Source organism: Penicillium odoratum (genome assembly GCF_028828045.1).
Source record: "Penicillium odoratum strain IBT 22623 chromosome Unknown utg000004l_segment0_segment0, whole genome shotgun sequence".
NCBI classification, from domain to species: Eukaryota; Fungi; Ascomycota; class Eurotiomycetes; order Eurotiales; family Aspergillaceae; genus Penicillium; species Penicillium odoratum.
In genome coordinates this window covers 3049136-3067928 of record NW_026643146.1, presented here as the reverse complement: position 1 = coordinate 3067928, position 18793 = coordinate 3049136, and the positions used below count along the sequence as shown (strand labels likewise).

Below are 18793 nucleotides of genomic sequence, written 5' to 3'. Positions count from 1 at the left end.
AGAATGTACTTCAAATGATGACTGAAGTGTGATAAGAATACTCGAACTTTGCGGGATTTGAGTCCATTTTATATCCGAAAATTATGAATGTTGAAGACTCGGACTCGTGGCAACTCTCAGCTCACCAAATGATTCTCAGAGAGAGAGAGCTCAACAAGCCGAGCTTGTGGGCCTGTCATGACTGAGGTTTTTCGACTTTCAGCTTGAGCATTTCTTCACTCTCGTGTAGTCTAGCCGTCGCTGTTTGATCTCCAGTTTCCCCACACTGTGCGGCAGTCCTAAATAGCCGAGCACCCAATCATATATGTGGGACTCTCGCAGCCACCTGCCAGGGCATGTGCCATTCTGCACGCTAAATCCGAGACTAATTCTTGCAGAGCGTTTCGCGCCGACTATCGATACTCAGCGATACGCATAGAGTCGCCCTGCATTGCTTCAGCCAGCCTTTCCTGTCAATCGACGTTAGTTCTGTTGAGTTAGAAAATATGACGTAAAATAGAGTTCAACCATGCAAATGTGTGGAAATACTAAGGCTCATAGGTAGGTCTGAGGTGCACATCATACTGGACTTTCCTTGATGATCGCATGGGTAAAGAGTTTGAGGAGAGTTATTTTCAGCTTCTTTATGGTCGTCAATATTGGCAAGTGACCCTATTCAGTAACAAAATGATGCCAGTGGCCGCAGAATGGTGGTATGACGTAGCACTGCCTTGTCATTATGATGACAGAAAGCTGAATTACAGGATGTGAGACACTTGATTTTTCTTTGTTCGAGTACCTGCCCAGCAGACCCGAGTGCGCTGTATCTCGCCTAATATGTCTCGTTTGTTTCATTTGTTGAATGTGCACTTTCTTCTTGTAATACACACTTAGAAGTTACATATCAAATTATAAAATTGGTGAAGTTGGAGCAGAAAGTCTAGCATCGTGGTTGTCATGATCGTTGAGAATTCTTTGTTGATCATTAGCTTATCCCAAACTTATAACTCTTTTACATTCCAATCATGTTCACCTTTGTCTGAATTCTTCATTAATGATGACTTAAAGATCGCAGTCTCCCAAATATGCTCTCAGGTCAATCTGACTTCACATTGTTGTTTTAAAAAATTCTACTGAGAAACTGACATGTCTTCAACAATCCCTGAGATTGCGCCACCAAGCCGGGCCCGGAGTATTTGGAAAGGATCCATTTTGGATGATGTGGACCGGGATCCAGTCGATGTGGAAGATTTGGATCTGGAGAAATCCTACGTGTATGATCTTCAAGAGTCAAGGAAAAGGAAAGGAATGACAAAGTCAAACTCCCAGCCAAACAGACTTGGGTCAATCCTCACGCGGTAAAATGGCCCCTCTATGATATCGAGCGGCTACCTGAGGGCTGGCATCCAGCTGAACCAGATCTTGGTGATAAGTACGGTGAAAAACGCATAAAACAAAGTCCGCTGAGCTAATCCCATGGCGCAGTGATATTGTAGCCCAAATCGAGAGATGTTATGAGCGATTCGATGAGGGGATCATGCCACACATCTTTGAGGCCAAATTGCAGAAATTTGAAGAGGTTTACGCCTTGAACCAGCAAGTCTCGTGAATTTTGTTCATTGACTATCTACACTTTGAAAACTGCTAAAAAAACTTCCTACTTAATATAATGACAAGCTCCAAAGAGGACCTTTCACTGTCTCAAGCTGCCATTCAACGCCTGGGCACCCTCGACAGTATTTGGGACGGGATTTGAAAAAATCGCGACGAACTCAACCAGCTCACCAATATTGAGTCAGTTATGGATGCCTACAGGTCAGGCGAGTTAGAGTGGACTGGACTTGTCCCGTATTGGTCCCGTGGTCAACAACTTTGCCAACCTCGACCTTTCAATTGGGACGAGTTTGAGGCAATCAACAAGAGACACAATGGTTCCAGCTCTTTCTGGACTGAAGGCATGGGTTCTGTTTTATATTTTCTTGAGAATATGCTGACAATCTAGTCAGCTACATGGACCAGACCCTGAACACTGGAAATATCACCTAATAATTCCCCCATTGAGATACCATCAGTTCCTACACACGGTATGTCATTCAGTCATGCAAAAAAACAAAAAAACAAAAGCTAACAGAGAACTGAGTACAACGTTGCTTTCTGTCTCCTGGCCATCAATACTGGGAAGAGTTTGAGATGTTATACGATACCGGCGCAACAATGACAAGGATATTTTTGGCACGACGTAGTCCGACTCCAAGGAGACTTGACTACCGACAACCATCCCATCCCAATAGTAGGAGTCACACGGGGAGAGGAACTCACCGGCCATATTGATGACATTGTCATAATGGCCGAAGTATGTCTGATAAACCACTACACCCATGATACCCGCGAAACGCCATGGGTCAGAATCCAATGTGCTATTTCTGAAGGGCCAATGGACCCAAGATATCCCCAAAGACTGGACGGACCCTGGCGGAGGTATATTATGCATATTACCTCCGAGCCAGATGCCCACGACAATATATATGTTGCGAACAACAGAGCCGAGCTTGGTTTGAGGAGGTACGGATTGTCTCATACACGGGATCGAATTGTGCCAAGGGTGACTCTTGGTGGTTCACATGGACCTGGGCTTGGTCGTCTTCAATTACCCCCGCGGGATCCGCCTCTGGCTAGAGAGATGCCGTCTACAAGCCGGCGTGCGATAGAGCCCGATCCTAGACTTTAGGAATGCTGTCACTGTTGATGTTACTCGGTATTCAGGTCGAGGCTTTCAATGAAATTTTGCATTCCAAGTTAAAGAAGTTTCAATAACTGACCAGAGTCAACTATACTTACCACCCGCGAACAAAGTGTAATCTCGGTGGTTGATAGTCCGTTCCCTTATATGACTCAATGTGGCGCGCTAATTAAAGCTATTAAAGCCTCCAAACTTCCATCCCACTTGTGCTGAAGAAAACCTCAACCTCTGCACAACACCATACAAGCCGTCAAAATGACCAAGAAAGCTCTATTCGTAATCGACACTCAAGCCGAGCTTGTTTCGATTCCCAGTACTGCCATGCCCCATGGTGCACGCGTTTGCGAAGTCGGTGGTCAGATCCTCGACCGTGCGCGACGCGTTCCCAAAACAGAACTTGAGATTATTATCGTTCAACACTACGAAGAAGCAAGCGATCCGAATGCAACATTAATCCGCGGGAGCAAGGCGTGGGAATTGGCTTTACCTCCTCGAGAGGGAGCCGAGAATGAACGAGTTGTCGAGAAAACTACGGGTGAGTCACGGGTCATGGCTACAAATTCTGGAGTCTATTTGACATATGGGATAGGCGATACCTTTGAATCGAACCCGTCACTAGCGCATGACTTGAAAAGTCGGGGCGTGACTACTATCGTGGCCTTTGGGGTTCAGAGTGAATGTTGCGTGCGCGCTACTTGCCGCGGAGCTTTGAAAGCGGGATTTGATGTGGTGCTGCTTCAAGGGGCGCATTCTACCTATAACAAGGCAGAAACGGGTCAAAGTGCAGAAGATATTGAGAAGGAGATTGAACACGAGCTACAGTCTATCGGCGTTCAGATCGTGCCGTGGGATCAGTATGCCCTTTGAGATGATTTAAATGCTGATCATATGTATTCATTGCTGGGTATCGAATAACCAAGACATCTTTACTTTACACACATAAATCCGCATCCTTCGCGAGCCTGCTCACATGCCTTCTTCAAAGCCTGTTCTTCCGTATCAGTCCACTTCACAGTGAGCTCGTCCCATGGCTTGCAGCCTTTGAACTCTTCACGATACTGCTTGTGCATAGTATGGAGACGGCTGACCTCACGAGGATCGCCGGTGCCCGTATAAACTACAAACAATGTACATGGGGGGAGCGATTCGTAGATGCGATGGATGTTGGAGACGGTTTGAGACACGCAGTCGACGAGCGCAGGATCAAATGAGGGGGTAGAACCATCAGCGTTAGTCGTTGGCGTGGTTTCTTCGGGCAAGGCAGTCACCTCGGTGGATGCATTGGCATTGTTTGCATCTGGGAGGCGTGTGGCCCAGCCACGGAACTGCTCAAGATTGCGAAGACGTGCCCACGTGAAATCCACACCGCCACCAGGGACAGCTGGGTTCGAGGGATCGCCGTTGACAGCGGCGGAAACTCCTTTCACGACATCATCATCATTGGTGCATCCAATAGCAACCGCTGCCTGGGCTCCGAAGCCGCGTTCTGGATTTCCCCAATCCACTACTGCTCCAGTTCGTCCTTCCTCGGAGGAGGTCTTATGAGGACGCTTGGTACGAGCGAGACGTCGGAAAATACTCTCATTTGACGCATCGCTGGTACCCCAACGCTCGCCCTTCTCGCATTTCAATTTCACGAGGTCCAGCACAGCGCGGGCGTCTTCAACCGAGTCGTGACCGGTCGTACCCTGCTGGATCGCCTTGTTGAGGTATTTCTGTGTGAGCCATTTCAGACTGCATTTCAATGGAGGACCGCGGGGGTGCGGGTAGATGATGCCAGTATCCACAATGAAAGGATGGGTGAGTTGGAGAGCCGTCAGATCCGAATTGAGAGAGTGGCCAACCAGGACCGCACGAGGAGTTAAAAGAGAAAGAAGCTTCTTTTGAATGTCAGGGAGCGTGGTTGTTATCGGGTCCAACATTTCCTTGGTGATGCCTGAGAAACGGGTAAGGTAGTCGACTACTGGGCGCGGCGGCTTTACCAATTCGTCCAACACCACCTCGCCATCCCAGCGCATCATACTGATACGGGTCAGTTCGGACTTGCCTCCCTCTGTCAGACACATTTCACAATCCAGAGCGAGCACATCCCGACCTGCAGTCATGCTGCCCTTTTCAATCTCCTTATCGGGTACATCACCAGCCTCAAGGCTGGGTACCAGAGAATCCACCCATCCATGTTCCTCAGACTGTTTATTACGTCGTCGAGCCTCAGCCTCAGCGGCTCTCTCCTTCTCCGAGGTCAAGAAGGCGGGGTGTATGGTGTAGTCGTTCTCGCGGAGTTGATCCAATGTGCTGATAAAAGCTGTGATGGGCGTCCGTTGCTCGACATAGCTCTTATCGACCCTGGCAGGGCGCGCACCCTTGCCACGGGCACCGTCATCCTTGGCCTTTGGTACTTGAGACGAAAGAATTGCTTGTAGAGGTGAATGCACTTTGTTGTATTTGCTGTCACCGGGGGCCTTGACAGGCCAGATGTGGGGAAACATGTGAGCCATGGGGCGCAAAGGTTCGGGAAGTGTATTCGACGACAGAGGGCGAGGATTGAATCGATTGGATCGATCTTCGAGTGGCAGACCCTGCTTCCATCGCTCGAAGTCGGCGGCCTTCTCCTCGGCGGCGGTCTTTTCGGTCTCATTCGATGGCTCGGGATTCGGCTTGCTGTCTTCGATGGGCTGCAACGGGATCGTACCATCAAACATACCAATCTCCAGCCCAGGTACCATCAGGGCGACTACTTTGCGCACGTGTCCAGAGTGCTTAACGGAGATCCACTGCGGAGCGATGCCATCTGCAAAGCAGTACAGGAGCAACCCCTGCAGGTCAGCGATTCGGATGGACGATTGAAGTTTTCCCTCAACATATGTCAAGTCGGGGTATTTGGTCTTCTCCCCATCAACGCGCTTTTTCTTCGATTTGCGGAGGTGCGCATCTTGATTTGGGCCGTTCATAGCGACATCTGGAGCCGGTGAGGAGTCATTGAGCTGTGAGACATTTGTAGTGAGTCTAACCTCATGACCTGTAGTATCTGGGGAATTTTCGCCGCACTCGCTCCCTTCTTCGCGCTTCCGCTTGTTTTCTCCTGTCATGGTTGCTGTAAAAAGCAAATGCAAGCTCCGTCCCACGGTCAAATTGAGAAAGGTAGTCACGTGCCGATAAGCGATAAGAGGTAAAATACAAGGCACCATGTAAATTACGTAAATTACCTGTTCCGGCTTGAGGATCTGATAACAACGGATCGCCGCCGGGTAAAATTCGCCTGGTCACGCAATCAATCTTCGTCCTGTATAGAACCTGCTTACAACACCCTGCAATTCTCGAGGGACCTGATTAGTCCGCATATCCACCCAGCTTACTACTCTATTCAATTGCCTATCTCTAGGCAGTTCACATCTCTTCTGGGATTTTCGTCCTAGCTCCCCCGCCCCTCCGACACCCTCCCATATACCCCCTTCACTATGTCGGCACTCACCGAGGTCCTCACCGAGGAAGACTTCTCAGCACACTTGAGCTCGCTCTCCCCATCTGCGCTGGTTGTTCTCTACTTCCACACACCATGGGCTGCACCATGCACCCAGATGCGCACCGTCCTCTCCGCTCTCGCCTCGCAGTACCCCGCTACAGCCCCGCCGACCATTTCATTTATCAGCATCAATGCCGAAGAGTTGCCCGACATCTCAGAGGAGTATGACGTCTCCGCTGTTCCCTTTGTCGTCTGCCTGCGCAGCGGCCAGATCCTCGAATCTATCAGCGGTAGCGATGCCATCAAGGTCCGCGACGCCATCGAGCGCCACGCTGGCCGCGGAAACGGCGCGGCCCCCGCCGACGGTGTCACCAGAGCCCATATCCCTCCTCCTCTCTCTGCCGTTCCTCGCGAAGATGGCCCTGTGACAGCAACTCAGTCCCCTGTTCCTTCGGCGGATGCCGCTGGTCCCGCAGCTAACGCTACCCCCGTCGCCGCCACCCCTACCCTCACTCCGGAGCAGTCCCAAGAGGCGCTGTTCGCTCGTCTTGCTGAGTTGGTCAAGGCTGCACCCGTTATGCTGTTTATGAAGGGAACACCTAGCTCTCCGCAATGCGGCTTCAGTCGGCAATTGGTGGGCATCCTCCGAGAGCGGAGCGTCAAGTACGGATTCTTCAACATTCTGGCCGATGAGGATGTGCGACAGGGTCTGAAGGAGTTCGCCGAGTGGCCCACCTTCCCCCAACTGTGGGTCGATGGCGAATTAGTGGGTGGTCTGGATATTGTAAGTCTTTCTTTCCGTTCATATTGACAATTACTAATCATTGATACAGGTCCGCGAGGAGATCAACAGTGACCCCAACTACCTGTCAGCCTACTCCGTCAGCAAATAGGGATAGGCTATGGTATGATACCCATGAAACGCGTGGAGAACTACATTTGGATGAGTCACCATGATGATATACGTTTTTATTTGGTATGAAAGATATTCAAAATGCGACACCAATGTAATCAATTTATGTTACAAAAGTATAAATAGATGTAGCTACCCAGGCATTCTGCTACGCTATTCACCATGAAAGATAAATTTTTAGTTATACTGTTTCGAAAGAGTGACCACTTTCTAATTGGCCGACTCACGGGCGTAACTGCAGCCCAACGGACACCTGACACCTGGAGCTGAAAATCGTCTACCCCAACCTCAAAACAAGGCACTGTCAATCACAGAGAGCACAATGCGCCTAATCAGAAGCGCAACTATCCGATTGGAGGAATTCATGGATCATGAAATCCCGAAATATGCCATCTTGTCCCATACCTGGGGTGCAGATGAGGTCACTTTTCAAGACATGAAATGGCTGGAAGCTAATGAAGAGAACAACCTGTCACAAAAGGGATATGACAAAATCCAGCATTCTTGTCAACGAGCTCTCCAGGATGGTATCGAATATGCGTGGGTGGACACATGCTGTATCGATAAAACAAGCAGCGCAGAGCTCTCTGAAGCCATCAACTCCATGATGAAATGGTATGAGCATGCCGAGATTTGTTATGCCTACCTGTCAGATGTACCCCAACGGCCATTTGAGGATAGTCGATGGTTTACCCGTGGATGGACTTTGCAAGAACTTCTTGCACCAGCCAGGCTTGTTTTTCTAGCCCATGATTGGTCTGACCTATCTTCTCGGGAAAAGGTATGCAACCATCTGAGTGAGATCACTGGTATCAGTGTGTCATTTCTAGAGCAGAGACCGGATAATGTTAGTCTCAGGACTCGTTTGAACTCGGCTAGTATTGCCGAAAGAATGAATTGGGCATCAAAACGCGAAACCAGTCGGCAGGAAGACCGGGCATACTCTCTACTTGGGTTATTCGGAATTAACATGCCACTCCTCTATGGCGAAGGGATGGGTGCATTTTTACGCTTACAGGAAGAAATCATCAAGCGTTCAGATGACCAATCTTTATTCGCATGGACAGAAGAAAATGTCAATTTAGGCCATTACTGTGTCTCTAAAATTGAGTCCAAAAGTGGGCCTGAAACCGGGCCTGAAAATGGCTCTGAACATCAGGCCCTATCACAGCCAAAATTTTCCTCTTTCGACACATTCAAGCCGTCAAATCCCCAGGACTTACTCACATGTGGATTCCTTGCTGAATCCCCAGCGGCATTCTTACATTGCGGTAATTACATTCCATGCAGCGTGGGAGGTCAAACACCTCCCTTTTCCATCACCAATAAGGGCCTCAGCATGCAAGTCCCACTCTTATCATGCAAAGATCATTCATTTGTTCTCATTCCATGTCAAACCAAGAAAGATTCTACTATTCTTCTCACAATCCCATTGAAATAGGTGAGAGAAAATATCTACATGCGGGTCAAAGCACCGATTCATTCAGCTGGACATCACACCTGGTCTGAATGGCCATTGAAAAACATATACCTACTCCCGACGTCCGCCACGTATACCAATCACGACGGTGATATCCCAGACTTCACAGTCAAGATGAGGAGTCTCCCATCTCACCTCCAAATTACCGAAATACGATCTGTCTACCCACATAAACTTGATCAAATGATTATAAAGAAAGGGAACCTTCCCCCGGATTGGAACATTCACCCACCGATAGTCTTCGTGTGCCTTAAAGACATCAGAGATAATTTCAATCTCGCCTTCAGCTGTAAGGTTACACTGTTTTCTAGTGTCGATACCGCGTATGGAAGCTTTCACTCAGATGACTTTTTGATAGAGTGTCATTTTGTGGAGCCCCTAAGAGGCAAACTTCTGTCCATAAGAGAGATGGAATATTTGATGGAGCCTTTTCTTATTGACACATTCAAAATCACTTGCGCATACTCGTTCAAAATCACCGTGGAAGATTTCTTTGAGAAGTCCCTTTTCAGTATCGAGATAGTCCCAGGTGCTTCTAACGAAGGATGGGTGGAGCGCAAGGTCAAAGAAGTCTCAGTTAGTGATTTACGAGGCACAGTCTTTGCACTCTTCATGCCTAGTATACGGGAGGAGCGGTTACGTTTAAGATGGATTTCCTACCTTCCCCGAGTGATGCGCCTTACTGGAAGATTGATCAGGGGATTGATTCATAGTTTGAGTCTTCTGCCCTGGTTTTTTACTTTCGTTATTGAACTCCCCATTCAGACAGCGTTCAAATAATTTACCCTTCTCATACCTTCTGGCGCGTGGCGTGTGGCATGCCTTTCCATGGGCTGCTTGTTGGTTCGTCCATCATCTCTAAAGAGATTATATCTTAAGTACATTCCTAGCTTTTGGCGCAAAATTCTCGGAAAATCGTTTTTTCAACTTATGATATGGTACATTTTTTGCAAGCTCTTACCAGAAAGAATTCTATCGTGAAAATTAGAAGGGCAATTACAGAGGTTTTTCCGATACAAGCAAGTTGTCGTGTCGTAGACTTTTGGTTTCGAAGTGATTGTCTTTTTCTACTTCCGAAATCCAATCACTGATTATACAAAGGTGAAATTCCTCGTGCATTTCTTCTCCAGCTGTAACCTCCATTCTGCCAATGAAAAGTATTTACTATCCGAGGAGAAATGGGCAGTGACTGATATGGACGTAGAAACTACTGCGAACTAGGCAATTCGTGACCTTTCGAGAAATGTCCTTTCTTTAAAACAGATAGACCATATCTGAGATACCTAATCTTCATTTCGGTATCATCACAGGTCCTTACGGATACATTCCACATTATATTTGATTGAATTGCTCTACGATACCTACACCTGGATAGGCTCCGAAATTCTGGTTAGATGCACCTGTCATAGACAGAACCGAGGAATATAGATTTGTACAATAAGTCTAAATATGCTCATATTCCACGGGCTTTGATTGAACCTGGAAGTCACGCCTTAGTCACCACCTCTCCGGCTCCCTGGCTCATCAACTCGGCCAACCGTTGATTTACTGACTCTATAACCTTTTTGGCTTTTAAGATTTCTCTTCCTCTCTTAGGATCCGCACTCTCCCATATGTCTAAGTGTTTCCTGCCAGTCACGGAAAAGCGGGACAGCACAGCGTCCGTGTCCACGTAAGCCCCCGCCAGCCAGCGCGAACCAACTGCAGTGTTGAACTGGCGGCGCGCATGGACAATACGACGATTATTGAAGATCACACATTCACCCGGGTTCAATTTCAGATCAAAAACGCTGTTCTCGCTTTCAATAAGCTTGGTGAATACGTCCAAGGCTTGCTTCATGCGATTGATATGCACAGGCGAACCAGGCGTTTTCCAAGGGGTTGGAAGAGCAGCTTGGAAGGGGGGTGAGTAATTGATGTGTCGGAGCTTTTGACTATGTTGATCGACCTCGAAAACAGGTCGTTCATTATAGTAGACCTGGTCCTCGTGGGCATATTCATAAGCCAGTAAGCGCTGAGTGAGTTCCTCGTAAAGCTCGCGGTGGTTTTTCTTCATAAACTCGGCGGCAAGGAATGAATCAGCGAACAGCGACTCGCCACCATCGCATGAATTTTCCAAGCAGTGTAGAAGCTGGTAACCCGGGGGCTCATTCATGTACATCAGGTCCATGTGAAAGTTCAAGAACTGGTTGGTATAGGCCACATTTTTAGCCTCGGGAACGGAACGCACATCCCAGGTTGATCCATAGAAGGAATTACGCAATGGACCGATGCGTGTCGCAATCTTCGCAACCTCCTCGCGCGAATCAGGGATATCCTTGATGAAGATGAGACCCAGGCGTTGCAAATTTCGCATTGACGCAGCAAATTTGTCTTCATTATTCATATAGTCTTCATACGAGACCCAGTGTTGCTGTTCCTTCATCTGACCGGCGTTCCAAAGCAGGGGAGAAAAGCGTGGTGAGGAGTGGTTTGGCTTGATGCTGGGATTCCGAAGGTATTGCAGGTGCCATCGTGAGAGGTGGTCTGGACTTGCACCCTGGGTATCATTAACCCACTGGACTTCTAAATGTTCGCCATCCCACTTGATATTACGCGGACGGATATCAAGAGGGATATCGTTGGTGCGGAAAGATTTCTGTTTAGAGTGGGGATCCACGCATTGAGGGCATTTGCAAAGATCACGAAGAAAAGTATAGTTCAATGTCAATTTTGCGCGGGGACCTCTCAAATGCAGGGCCGAACCCTTGCTCATACAAGTGATGGGAATGTTCAAGGAGTCGGCTTTCACGTCTTCTGACTTGGAAGCGATTTCCAGTTGGCTAGGTGCGTTCGCGTTCGCGTTCCAGAGCCGGGTTGAAGTGACAAACCCCCGCGTAGAAGGGCCTGAAAGGACCTGGCCTCGCGTAAGTTGTCGCAGAAGTGATCGAGAACGCATTGAAAAGGCGGAGGTAGTGACGGTAGGAAGGAGAAGGTCGAGGAGGTCAGTCAATGGCCGGTGCGTCCCCGGATTTCGGCACGGGACTAATATTCCAGCCGAGGTACATGAATATCTGCTTAACATGAACGTTGACAAACATGAGGTTCCCTTAAGATCTTCTATTAGCTATCAATTCGTAGCTCACCTTGAACTTTCATTATTCAAGCTGTGCCACCTTCCAAGGCCAATACTTTCAGGGTCCGTCTCAGTGTCACCTACCACCTTCACTACACGCATAGGCAATATGATTCTGTATTTCCCTGTCTTCAGCATGCAAGTATGATCAATCAAAGAATCACTACTTCTCCACATATCCCTGAGCTATCATCCCCAGAAACAATCATAAAAATTCCCACGAGATACATTCACCATACAGACACCTCAGGCATGAATTCCTTACGTAAAGCCGAATTCCCGGCCAGAAAGCATACATTTTTGCCCCCCGGAAATTCCATAACAAAAAAATGACATAAACAATCCACAGCGCTTAAACATGGCTTCCCCAACCAACACATAACCCACCCAGCCTACCAGAAATGTCAGCCGGGGGCGAACATCTCAAAGATGAGGGCACGAAGCTGCAAACAGTGCTAGCCGGCGGGATAGCAGGACTAATCTCGCGGTTCTGCATTGCGCCGCTAGACGTCGTCAAGATCCGACTGCAATTGCAGGTCCACTCGCTTTCGGATCCGGCGAGTCACAAGTCAGTCGAAGGACCTATATATAAGGGGACCATGTCGACTATGAGGGCTATTATGCGACAGGAGGGTATTACTGTACGTTTTTATTTCATCTCAATTCCATTTCCGACTCGAACCGGCGAAGGCAACGATAAAGAAAAAGACAGACATGCTAATGTTGTGAGTAGGGTCTATGGAAAGGAAACATTCCCGCAGAGATGATGTACGTCTGCTATGGCGCTCTCCAATTCACCGCATACCGAAGCACAACACAAGCGCTCTCGGAACTGCCCTACAGACTTCCTCCGTCCGCCGAATCCTTCGTCGCAGGCGCCACAGCCGGCGGAATGGCCACAGCAACAACATACCCACTCGATCTCCTCCGCACACGGTTCGCAGCGCAAGGACCCGAACAAATCTACAAATCTCTCCGGGCGTCGATTGTAGAGATCGCACGACACGAGGGTATAGCGGGTTTCTTTCGCGGGAGCTCAGCAGCCATTATACAGATTGTTCCGTACATGGGACTATTCTTTACAGCGTATGAAGGGTTCAGACCTATAATGACGGAGTTGGATCACATGCCGTTTGGGACGGGGGATGCGGCAGCGGGTGTGTGCGCGAGTGTGATTGCGAAGACGGGGGTGTTTCCGTTGGATCTGGTTAGAAAGAGGTTGCAAGTTCAAGGGCCGACGAGGACGCGGTATGTGCATAGGAACATTCCGGAGTACAATGGGGTTGCGAGGTCGATTGCGATGATTCTGCGGACGCAGGGCGTACGTGGGCTTTATCGTGGGTTGACGGTTAGCTTGCTGAAGGCGGCTCCGGCAAGTGCGGTCACTATGTGGACATATGAGCAGGTTTTGCGCATTCTGCAGGAGACGGAGATCGCGGCGATGGGGTGATGTGCAGCTGCATTGCATCGGTCTGGTTTGGCATTGGTTGGCGTTTGGACACATAGATTACAGGGTAATGCTCTTTTGTACTTTTAGAATTGGGCTCTTACAATTGGGCTCATGCCAAAGCGAGAAGGATCAATCAAAGGTTTATTGATTTTTGATGCCATTAAAGACCTATTGCGGCGGGAAAAGGATAGTAACGCTGAAGAGCTAGCTCAAACAAAAGGAATGTCGAAAAAAACAAGCGCAAAGGCCGACAGGGGATATATTCTGAGAAGAAAGAATCACGGCAATATGTGCGAGGGAAGTTTCGGTCAAGAACCGGTCGATCAGTATTCTTGTTCCTCGTCAAGCTCGTCAAGCGAGTCGCCGGCAACCTCCTCGTAATCCTTCTCAAGAGCGGCAAGATCCTCACGAGCCTCAGAGAACTCACCCTCCTCCATACCCTCGCCAACGTACCAGTGAACGAAAGCACGCTTAGAGTACATGAGATCGAACTTGTGGTCCAGACGGCTCCAGGCCTCCGCGATGGCGGTGGTGTTGGACAGCATGCTGACGCAGCGGTCGACGGGGGCGAGCTCGCTGTCGGGGACGGTGACGGGCTTCTGGTAGTTGATACCAAGCTTGAATCCAGTGGGGCACCACTCGACCAAGTTGAAGGTATCGCGGGCCTTGAGGGCGGCAACAGCAGCATTGCAGTCACGGGGAACAACATCACCACGGTACAGCAAAGCAACGGCCATGTACTTACCCTTGCGGGGATCGCAGACAACCATCTGGTTGTGGGGCTCAACACCTAGACAGAGTTAATATCAATACAGGCAGGATAAAGTGGGGCACATACACTGGTAGGTAAGGTCCTGGACCTTGAAGCTCTCGTGAGAGCTGTGCTTGGACGAGATCACAGGAGCGTAAGAGATCAGGGGGTAGTGAATACGGGGGTATGGCACCAAGTTGGTCTGGAACTCGTTCAAGTCGACGTTGAGAGCACCATCAAAGCGCAAGCTGGAGGTGATGGAGCTGACAACCTGAGCAATGAGACGGTTCAGGTGCTCATAGCCGGGGCGGGGGATATCCAAGTGACGACGGCAGATGTCGTAGACAGCTTCGTTGTCAACCAGGAAAGTACAGTCGGCGTTCTCAATGGTACTGTGGGTAGACAGGACAGCGTTGTAAGGCTCAACAACGGCATTCGAGGTCTTGGGCGAAGGGTAGACGGAGAACTCGAGCTTGGACTTCTTGCCATACTCGCTGGCGAGACGCTCAAGCAGAAGGGCACCAAATCCAGAACCGGTACCACCACCGAAGGAGTGGAAGATCAAGAATCCCTGCAGGGAAGAGCAGTTGTCTAAATGCAATTAGTTAGGTCAGCTGTGGGGACCAATGTCATGCGTACCAACAACGCGGCGAATGCGCTCCAGCACCTCATCGGCGTACTCCTTGCCAACGGTGTAGTGACCACGGGCATCTGCGACTTAGTTAGTCTCCAATCCACATATGTCCCCACTTGAAACATACAGTTGTTGGCGGCATCCTCCTTGCCGCTGATCAGCTGCTCGGGGTGGAACAGCTGACGGTAGGCACCAGTGCGAATCTCATCGATGGGCTATCATATCCAACGAATTAGACCACCATTCATACTCCTTCGCTAGGCCAACGTACCGACGGGTCCAAGTCGACGAAGACGGAGCGGGGAACGTATTTGCCGCCGGCGGTCTCAGTGAAGAAAGTATCGTAGGAACCGTTCTGGGAAAGGTCGTCTGCGGCGAGTTCGGGCTTGAAGTGTCCGTCCGGGGTAAGGCCGTGTTCGAGGAGGTACCTGTATAATTGTGAGAATGATGCCCTACAATCATCAAGAAGCGGTGAAGAACTTACAGCTCCCACGCAGCGTTACCAAGCTGGACACCAGCCTGGCCGATGTGAAGGTGACAGATCTGATGAATTGGCGCGTTAGCATGTCATTGTTTGCCAGCTGAACCGGGCAGGAAGTTGCCATGGAACTGGGTGGTGTTTTTCACGGTTCAGGAGAGGGGAACCGGTTGTGGAAGAAGTGTAAACAAAGATTTGACCGACGTATCAGGGTAGTAACAACGTACCTCACCTCGAGTCATCTTGAACGAGGATAGAAGAAAAGGGGGGGATTAGAAGAATTGATGGGGGGGAACTCTTGAAGGAGAGTTGTGAGAGAAAGAATAGGGAACTCCGAACAGTGGGGCGCAATTGGCTGACCAAAAGAAAACAAACAATGGCGGTCACTAATGCAGAATTTGAAATTTCTCGATTTTAAATTGGTTTGATTTTGGTTTTATCGGACTATTTGTTTCTTGAATTTATGATAGTGAAATTTTGATATTTCCTTACCATTCTCGCTTATTTGAGTGTGGAATGCGGGGTGACAGTGATCAAATGCAGGGACAACCGTTCTAGATGTACACACCCCTTACAGTGTTATATGTCCGGGCATGTCAAGTAAGACTTGAGCTAGGTATTTAATTGTCTGAAGTATTTCCAAGGTTGAATTCAAATGTTGGCAAAGTAGTCGAAGCACTTGAGCTTAGATAGCAAATCAACAACCGTTAAGCAGATACCAATGGTTCGCGATCTAGTGGTCCGTGTCACTCCAGCTTATCAATATTTAGAAGTATACTAGTGACATTCCGAGGAATTAGCGTGATGAGAAAATGGGAGTTTTAGAACCTAAAAGGACAGATGACAAGATCTTCATAACTTGTCTGAACTATACATGAACTGGGATATATGAACAGAATGATTAGTGTATGAAAGGGAATATCGAAACGCTGGAAATTGTTCAAGAAGTGCGAGGTCAACGTAAGAGAGATAACGTCAAATCAATCAAATCAGTCATCCTTAACCGGTGGAGTACCAGGACGGCCCAGCTCTATATCCTCACGGTCCCGAGTAACACTGCTGCGGTGTCGGAAGAAGTGATTCCGTGTAGACGAGGCCCCACTGCGATAGCTATGAGCATCGGTAGAGTGACGAGGTTCATGAGCCGGAGCACTCAAAGTCGAAGGACGACGATGCTGAGATGATGACGCTCGGCTCTTTCGCTCTTCTTCTTCTTCCGCGACATCTTGCATACGACGCTCAGCCGCCTCGCGGTTCGCACTACGGACAACATTGTCAAGTCGCACGGAGCGATCCTCGAAGACATCGCCCATGATATCGTTCGAGGAGAGATTGGACATGCCGAGGGAAAAATCGACATGCTTCCGAGAAGTGGAGGTACCACGAGCTCGGGCGGCAGCGGTATCTGCGCCCCTGCGCAAGATGGAATGCTGGCGGGTAGCGGCGCCGCTGGTTGTCGCGGTATTGTCCTGGAGCGAGCTGGAATCTGTGCCGATTGGGATGGGCTCGAACTCGCTTGGCTCTTCGCGTCTGGGGGTCGGTGCGACCATGGGCTGGTTGTGGTTGATGTGGAAGGGGATGTCGAACTTGGCACCCTGGAGGTTCATGCGTGGGCCCTCGATGCCGATCTCCTGGAGGGCGATCATGAGCATGCAGATGAACTTGTTGCGGCGCTGCAGACGGAGACCCTCGTTCTGCCAGTTAGATTTGTAGAAGAAGACAATGTTGAGCGTGAGAGAGAAGTTTTCGGTCACCTCGCGCAGCTCGGTGAGCATATTGCTCTGGAAGTCGCGCTTCTCGCTGCGCACAAACTCCAGCAGACGCTGGCGGAGAGCATCGATTTGGTCGACAGTTGTGCCGTACTTGATAACAATGGGAATAGCCTCGGCTAGAGCACCGGATCGTCGCTGGTTCAGAATAAATAGACCATTGAGGTAGCTGTTCGGTGCCTGGACAACGTGGCCCTGCATCTTCTTGAACTCGGTGTATAACAGGGTAATCTCCTTGACGAAATAATCATCGCCCAGTCCAGCATCACCAGCATTACCGTAGATAGTCACACGGTCACCGACGTCAAAGGGATGCTTGACGAACACGAAAATGACAGACTGCAGGAATTCCTGGGCCGTAGCTGAGAACAACCAAGAAAGGGCCAGGATACTGGATCCAGCCGAAGTCAAAACACCAGCGGCAGATGTAGAGATCAAAGACAAGAACACCACAAGAACAACAACAATCACGAAGAACATGAACACATTGTCGAGCTTGGACACAACTGAATCCAAATCCTTCAAAGAAGCAGTAATCGATTTCCGCTCCCGGCCAATATCGACACAGACAGCCTCGAGCTCCTCCATGGATATATCGCCATTCATGTCACGATCGAACATGGTAAATGCAGCCTCGGCTTCGTCGCCATTCTCAAAGGCCTCCTTCAAATCACCAGAGAAAACAGTATCAAAGCCATCACGTACAAATGTGCGGTACAGACGACGTGCGAGGACCTGACAACCAGATGTACTTCGCAACAGCGCCAGAATGACTTGGTACGGATCATTGCTCTTGGTCGCCTTGCGACCAGTAAAATCCGCGGTAACGGCATTAGCAACGTCACCGACTTTATTAGCAGCTTTCTTCGCCGCGCCCTTGGCCACACCAACTGCCACCTTATGAGCTTTTCCGGCATAATGCAGAGGGTTCTTCATCCCAGGCGGGGTATCTGCTTGTTCCGCGGGCTTCTCATGGAAAGCCTCATCTGTCTCCTCGATGCGATTCCGAGACCAATCGTACAGCTTCGTCAAGCTGCCGATCTGGAACTTGTTGATCTCAATACGATCCGCGTAGGTGCGGAGGTGGAAGCTGATGGCAATCAATTGAATAATGACCTTTTCAATCAAGTTCAAAATGGTCCACACAAAGATCACGATGATGATCTTATTGAGAGTGTTTTCCCAGCTGCGTGTGGCCGAGTTTCCGTCCACATGGTGGTTCTTCATGGTCGGCAAGAAAGAGATCTCCACACCAAGCCACCATAGGAACAGGGCGGCATGAATCTCCAACTGCCTGGCTAAATCGCGCCATTTCTTCGCATTGTTGGTAAAAATACTAGCCAGGACACTTACGAGGGCAGGTAGACCTTTGCTAACAATGCGACCAGCCCAGAGAGTTAACCAGAAGATTTCCAGCCAGATTGAAAACCACATCAACCTCACACCACCAACATCGGCATCGGGAAATGCAAGGGCTCCGACGAGGAGCGGGATCAATAGAAGGATGACGACGGGCAGAATGTAGGTGAGATAGCGAACGATGAAGCTGGACTGGTGGATCTTTTTAACAAAAGCCGAGAGTTTGGTATTAGGACTCTCTGGTGGGGTATACACAGCGGCTTTTTCATGTAACGGGTTGGTCGCTTCGTCAAACTCATCGATGACTTCGGTGCGACGGGACCTGGTCCGGTTCATTGATGATCCCTCCCCGTCCTCGGGCCCTTGCGTTGACCGAGACACCACGCGCTCAGCCTGCAGGAGCAACAAATCATCTTCAAGACGAGTGGCTTGTTCCCGGCGAGCAGATGGCGTACTCATTGGCGGAGGGCCATGATCGTTCATGGAGGTATCGACCCGTAGCGGGTTATCCGATTCGAATGTTTGTTCGTACACGTAGGTATCATCGTCTGAGGGTGATACTTCGGGGTCGGTTTGTTTCTCATTTTGTTCCTTGATGTGCAGGATCTTGCGCTCTTCTGGGTTTGACATGATGGCACCAGGCCGATCGAAAGAATGTGGGG

General features: G+C 49.4%; 9 protein-coding genes across 9 annotated transcripts; 5 read left to right on the top strand and 4 right to left on the bottom strand.

Annotated features, from left to right (window-relative positions):
• Positions 1 to 1125: 1125 nt before the first annotated feature.
• N7520_005418 (uncharacterized protein) lies at positions 1126 to 1451 on the top strand (the record flags this gene model as incomplete). Its single annotated transcript, XM_057139352.1, is given in 2 exon segments — positions 1126 to 1253; positions 1268 to 1451. The coding sequence occupies 2 exon segments, from the start codon at positions 1126 to 1128 to the stop codon at positions 1449 to 1451; spliced, it is 312 nt and encodes a 103-aa protein (XP_056997559.1).
• A 1523-nt stretch (positions 1452 to 2974) lies between these two features.
• On the top strand, positions 2975 to 3586 carry N7520_005417 (cysteine hydrolase family protein; the record flags this gene model as incomplete). Its single annotated transcript, XM_057139351.1, has 1 exon — positions 2975 to 3586. The coding sequence occupies one exon, from the start codon at positions 2975 to 2977 to the stop codon at positions 3584 to 3586; it is 612 nt and encodes a 203-aa protein (XP_056997558.1).
• A 59-nt stretch (positions 3587 to 3645) lies between these two features.
• On the bottom strand, positions 3646 to 5808 carry N7520_005416 (RNA exonuclease; the record flags this gene model as incomplete). The annotated part of the gene is made up of 1 exon (XM_057139350.1): positions 3646 to 5808. One exon carries the CDS (start codon positions 5806 to 5808, stop codon positions 3646 to 3648), a length of 2163 nt encoding a protein of 720 aa, XP_056997557.1.
• Positions 5809 to 6177: 369 nt separating this feature from the next.
• Positions 6178 to 7075, top strand: N7520_005415 (PICOT family protein; the record flags this gene model as incomplete). The annotated part of the gene is made up of 2 exons (XM_057139349.1): positions 6178 to 6966; positions 7016 to 7075. The coding sequence occupies 2 exons, from the start codon at positions 6178 to 6180 to the stop codon at positions 7073 to 7075; spliced, it is 849 nt and encodes a 282-aa protein (XP_056997556.1).
• Positions 7076 to 7417: 342 nt separating this feature from the next.
• Positions 7418 to 8536, top strand: N7520_005414 (uncharacterized protein; the record flags this gene model as incomplete). Its single annotated transcript, XM_057139348.1, has 1 exon — positions 7418 to 8536. The coding sequence occupies one exon, from the start codon at positions 7418 to 7420 to the stop codon at positions 8534 to 8536; it is 1119 nt and encodes a 372-aa protein (XP_056997555.1).
• Positions 8537 to 10061: 1525 nt separating this feature from the next.
• Positions 10062 to 11513, bottom strand: N7520_005413 (putative Gamma-butyrobetaine hydroxylase subfamily; the record flags this gene model as incomplete). The annotated part of the gene is made up of 1 exon (XM_057139347.1): positions 10062 to 11513. One exon carries the CDS (start codon positions 11511 to 11513, stop codon positions 10062 to 10064), a length of 1452 nt encoding a protein of 483 aa, XP_056997554.1.
• Positions 11514 to 12091: 578 nt separating this feature from the next.
• N7520_005412 (thiamine transporter TPC1) lies at positions 12092 to 13140 on the top strand (the record flags this gene model as incomplete). The annotated part of the gene is made up of 2 exons (XM_057139346.1): positions 12092 to 12331; positions 12424 to 13140. 2 exons carry the CDS (start codon positions 12092 to 12094, stop codon positions 13138 to 13140), a joined length of 957 nt encoding a protein of 318 aa, XP_056997553.1.
• A 323-nt stretch (positions 13141 to 13463) lies between these two features.
• N7520_005411 (tubulin alpha chain) lies at positions 13464 to 15245 on the bottom strand (the record flags this gene model as incomplete). Its single annotated transcript, XM_057139345.1, has 7 exons — positions 13464 to 13930; positions 13979 to 14482; positions 14531 to 14602; positions 14653 to 14740; positions 14797 to 14953; positions 15010 to 15068; positions 15231 to 15245. The coding sequence occupies 7 exons, from the start codon at positions 15243 to 15245 to the stop codon at positions 13464 to 13466; spliced, it is 1362 nt and encodes a 453-aa protein (XP_056997552.1).
• Positions 15246 to 15992: 747 nt separating this feature from the next.
• On the bottom strand, positions 15993 to 18761 carry N7520_005410 (Mechanosensitive ion channel family; the record flags this gene model as incomplete). The annotated part of the gene is made up of 1 exon (XM_057139344.1): positions 15993 to 18761. The coding sequence occupies one exon, from the start codon at positions 18759 to 18761 to the stop codon at positions 15993 to 15995; it is 2769 nt and encodes a 922-aa protein (XP_056997551.1).
• Between the last annotated feature and the right edge of the window lie 32 nt (positions 18762 to 18793).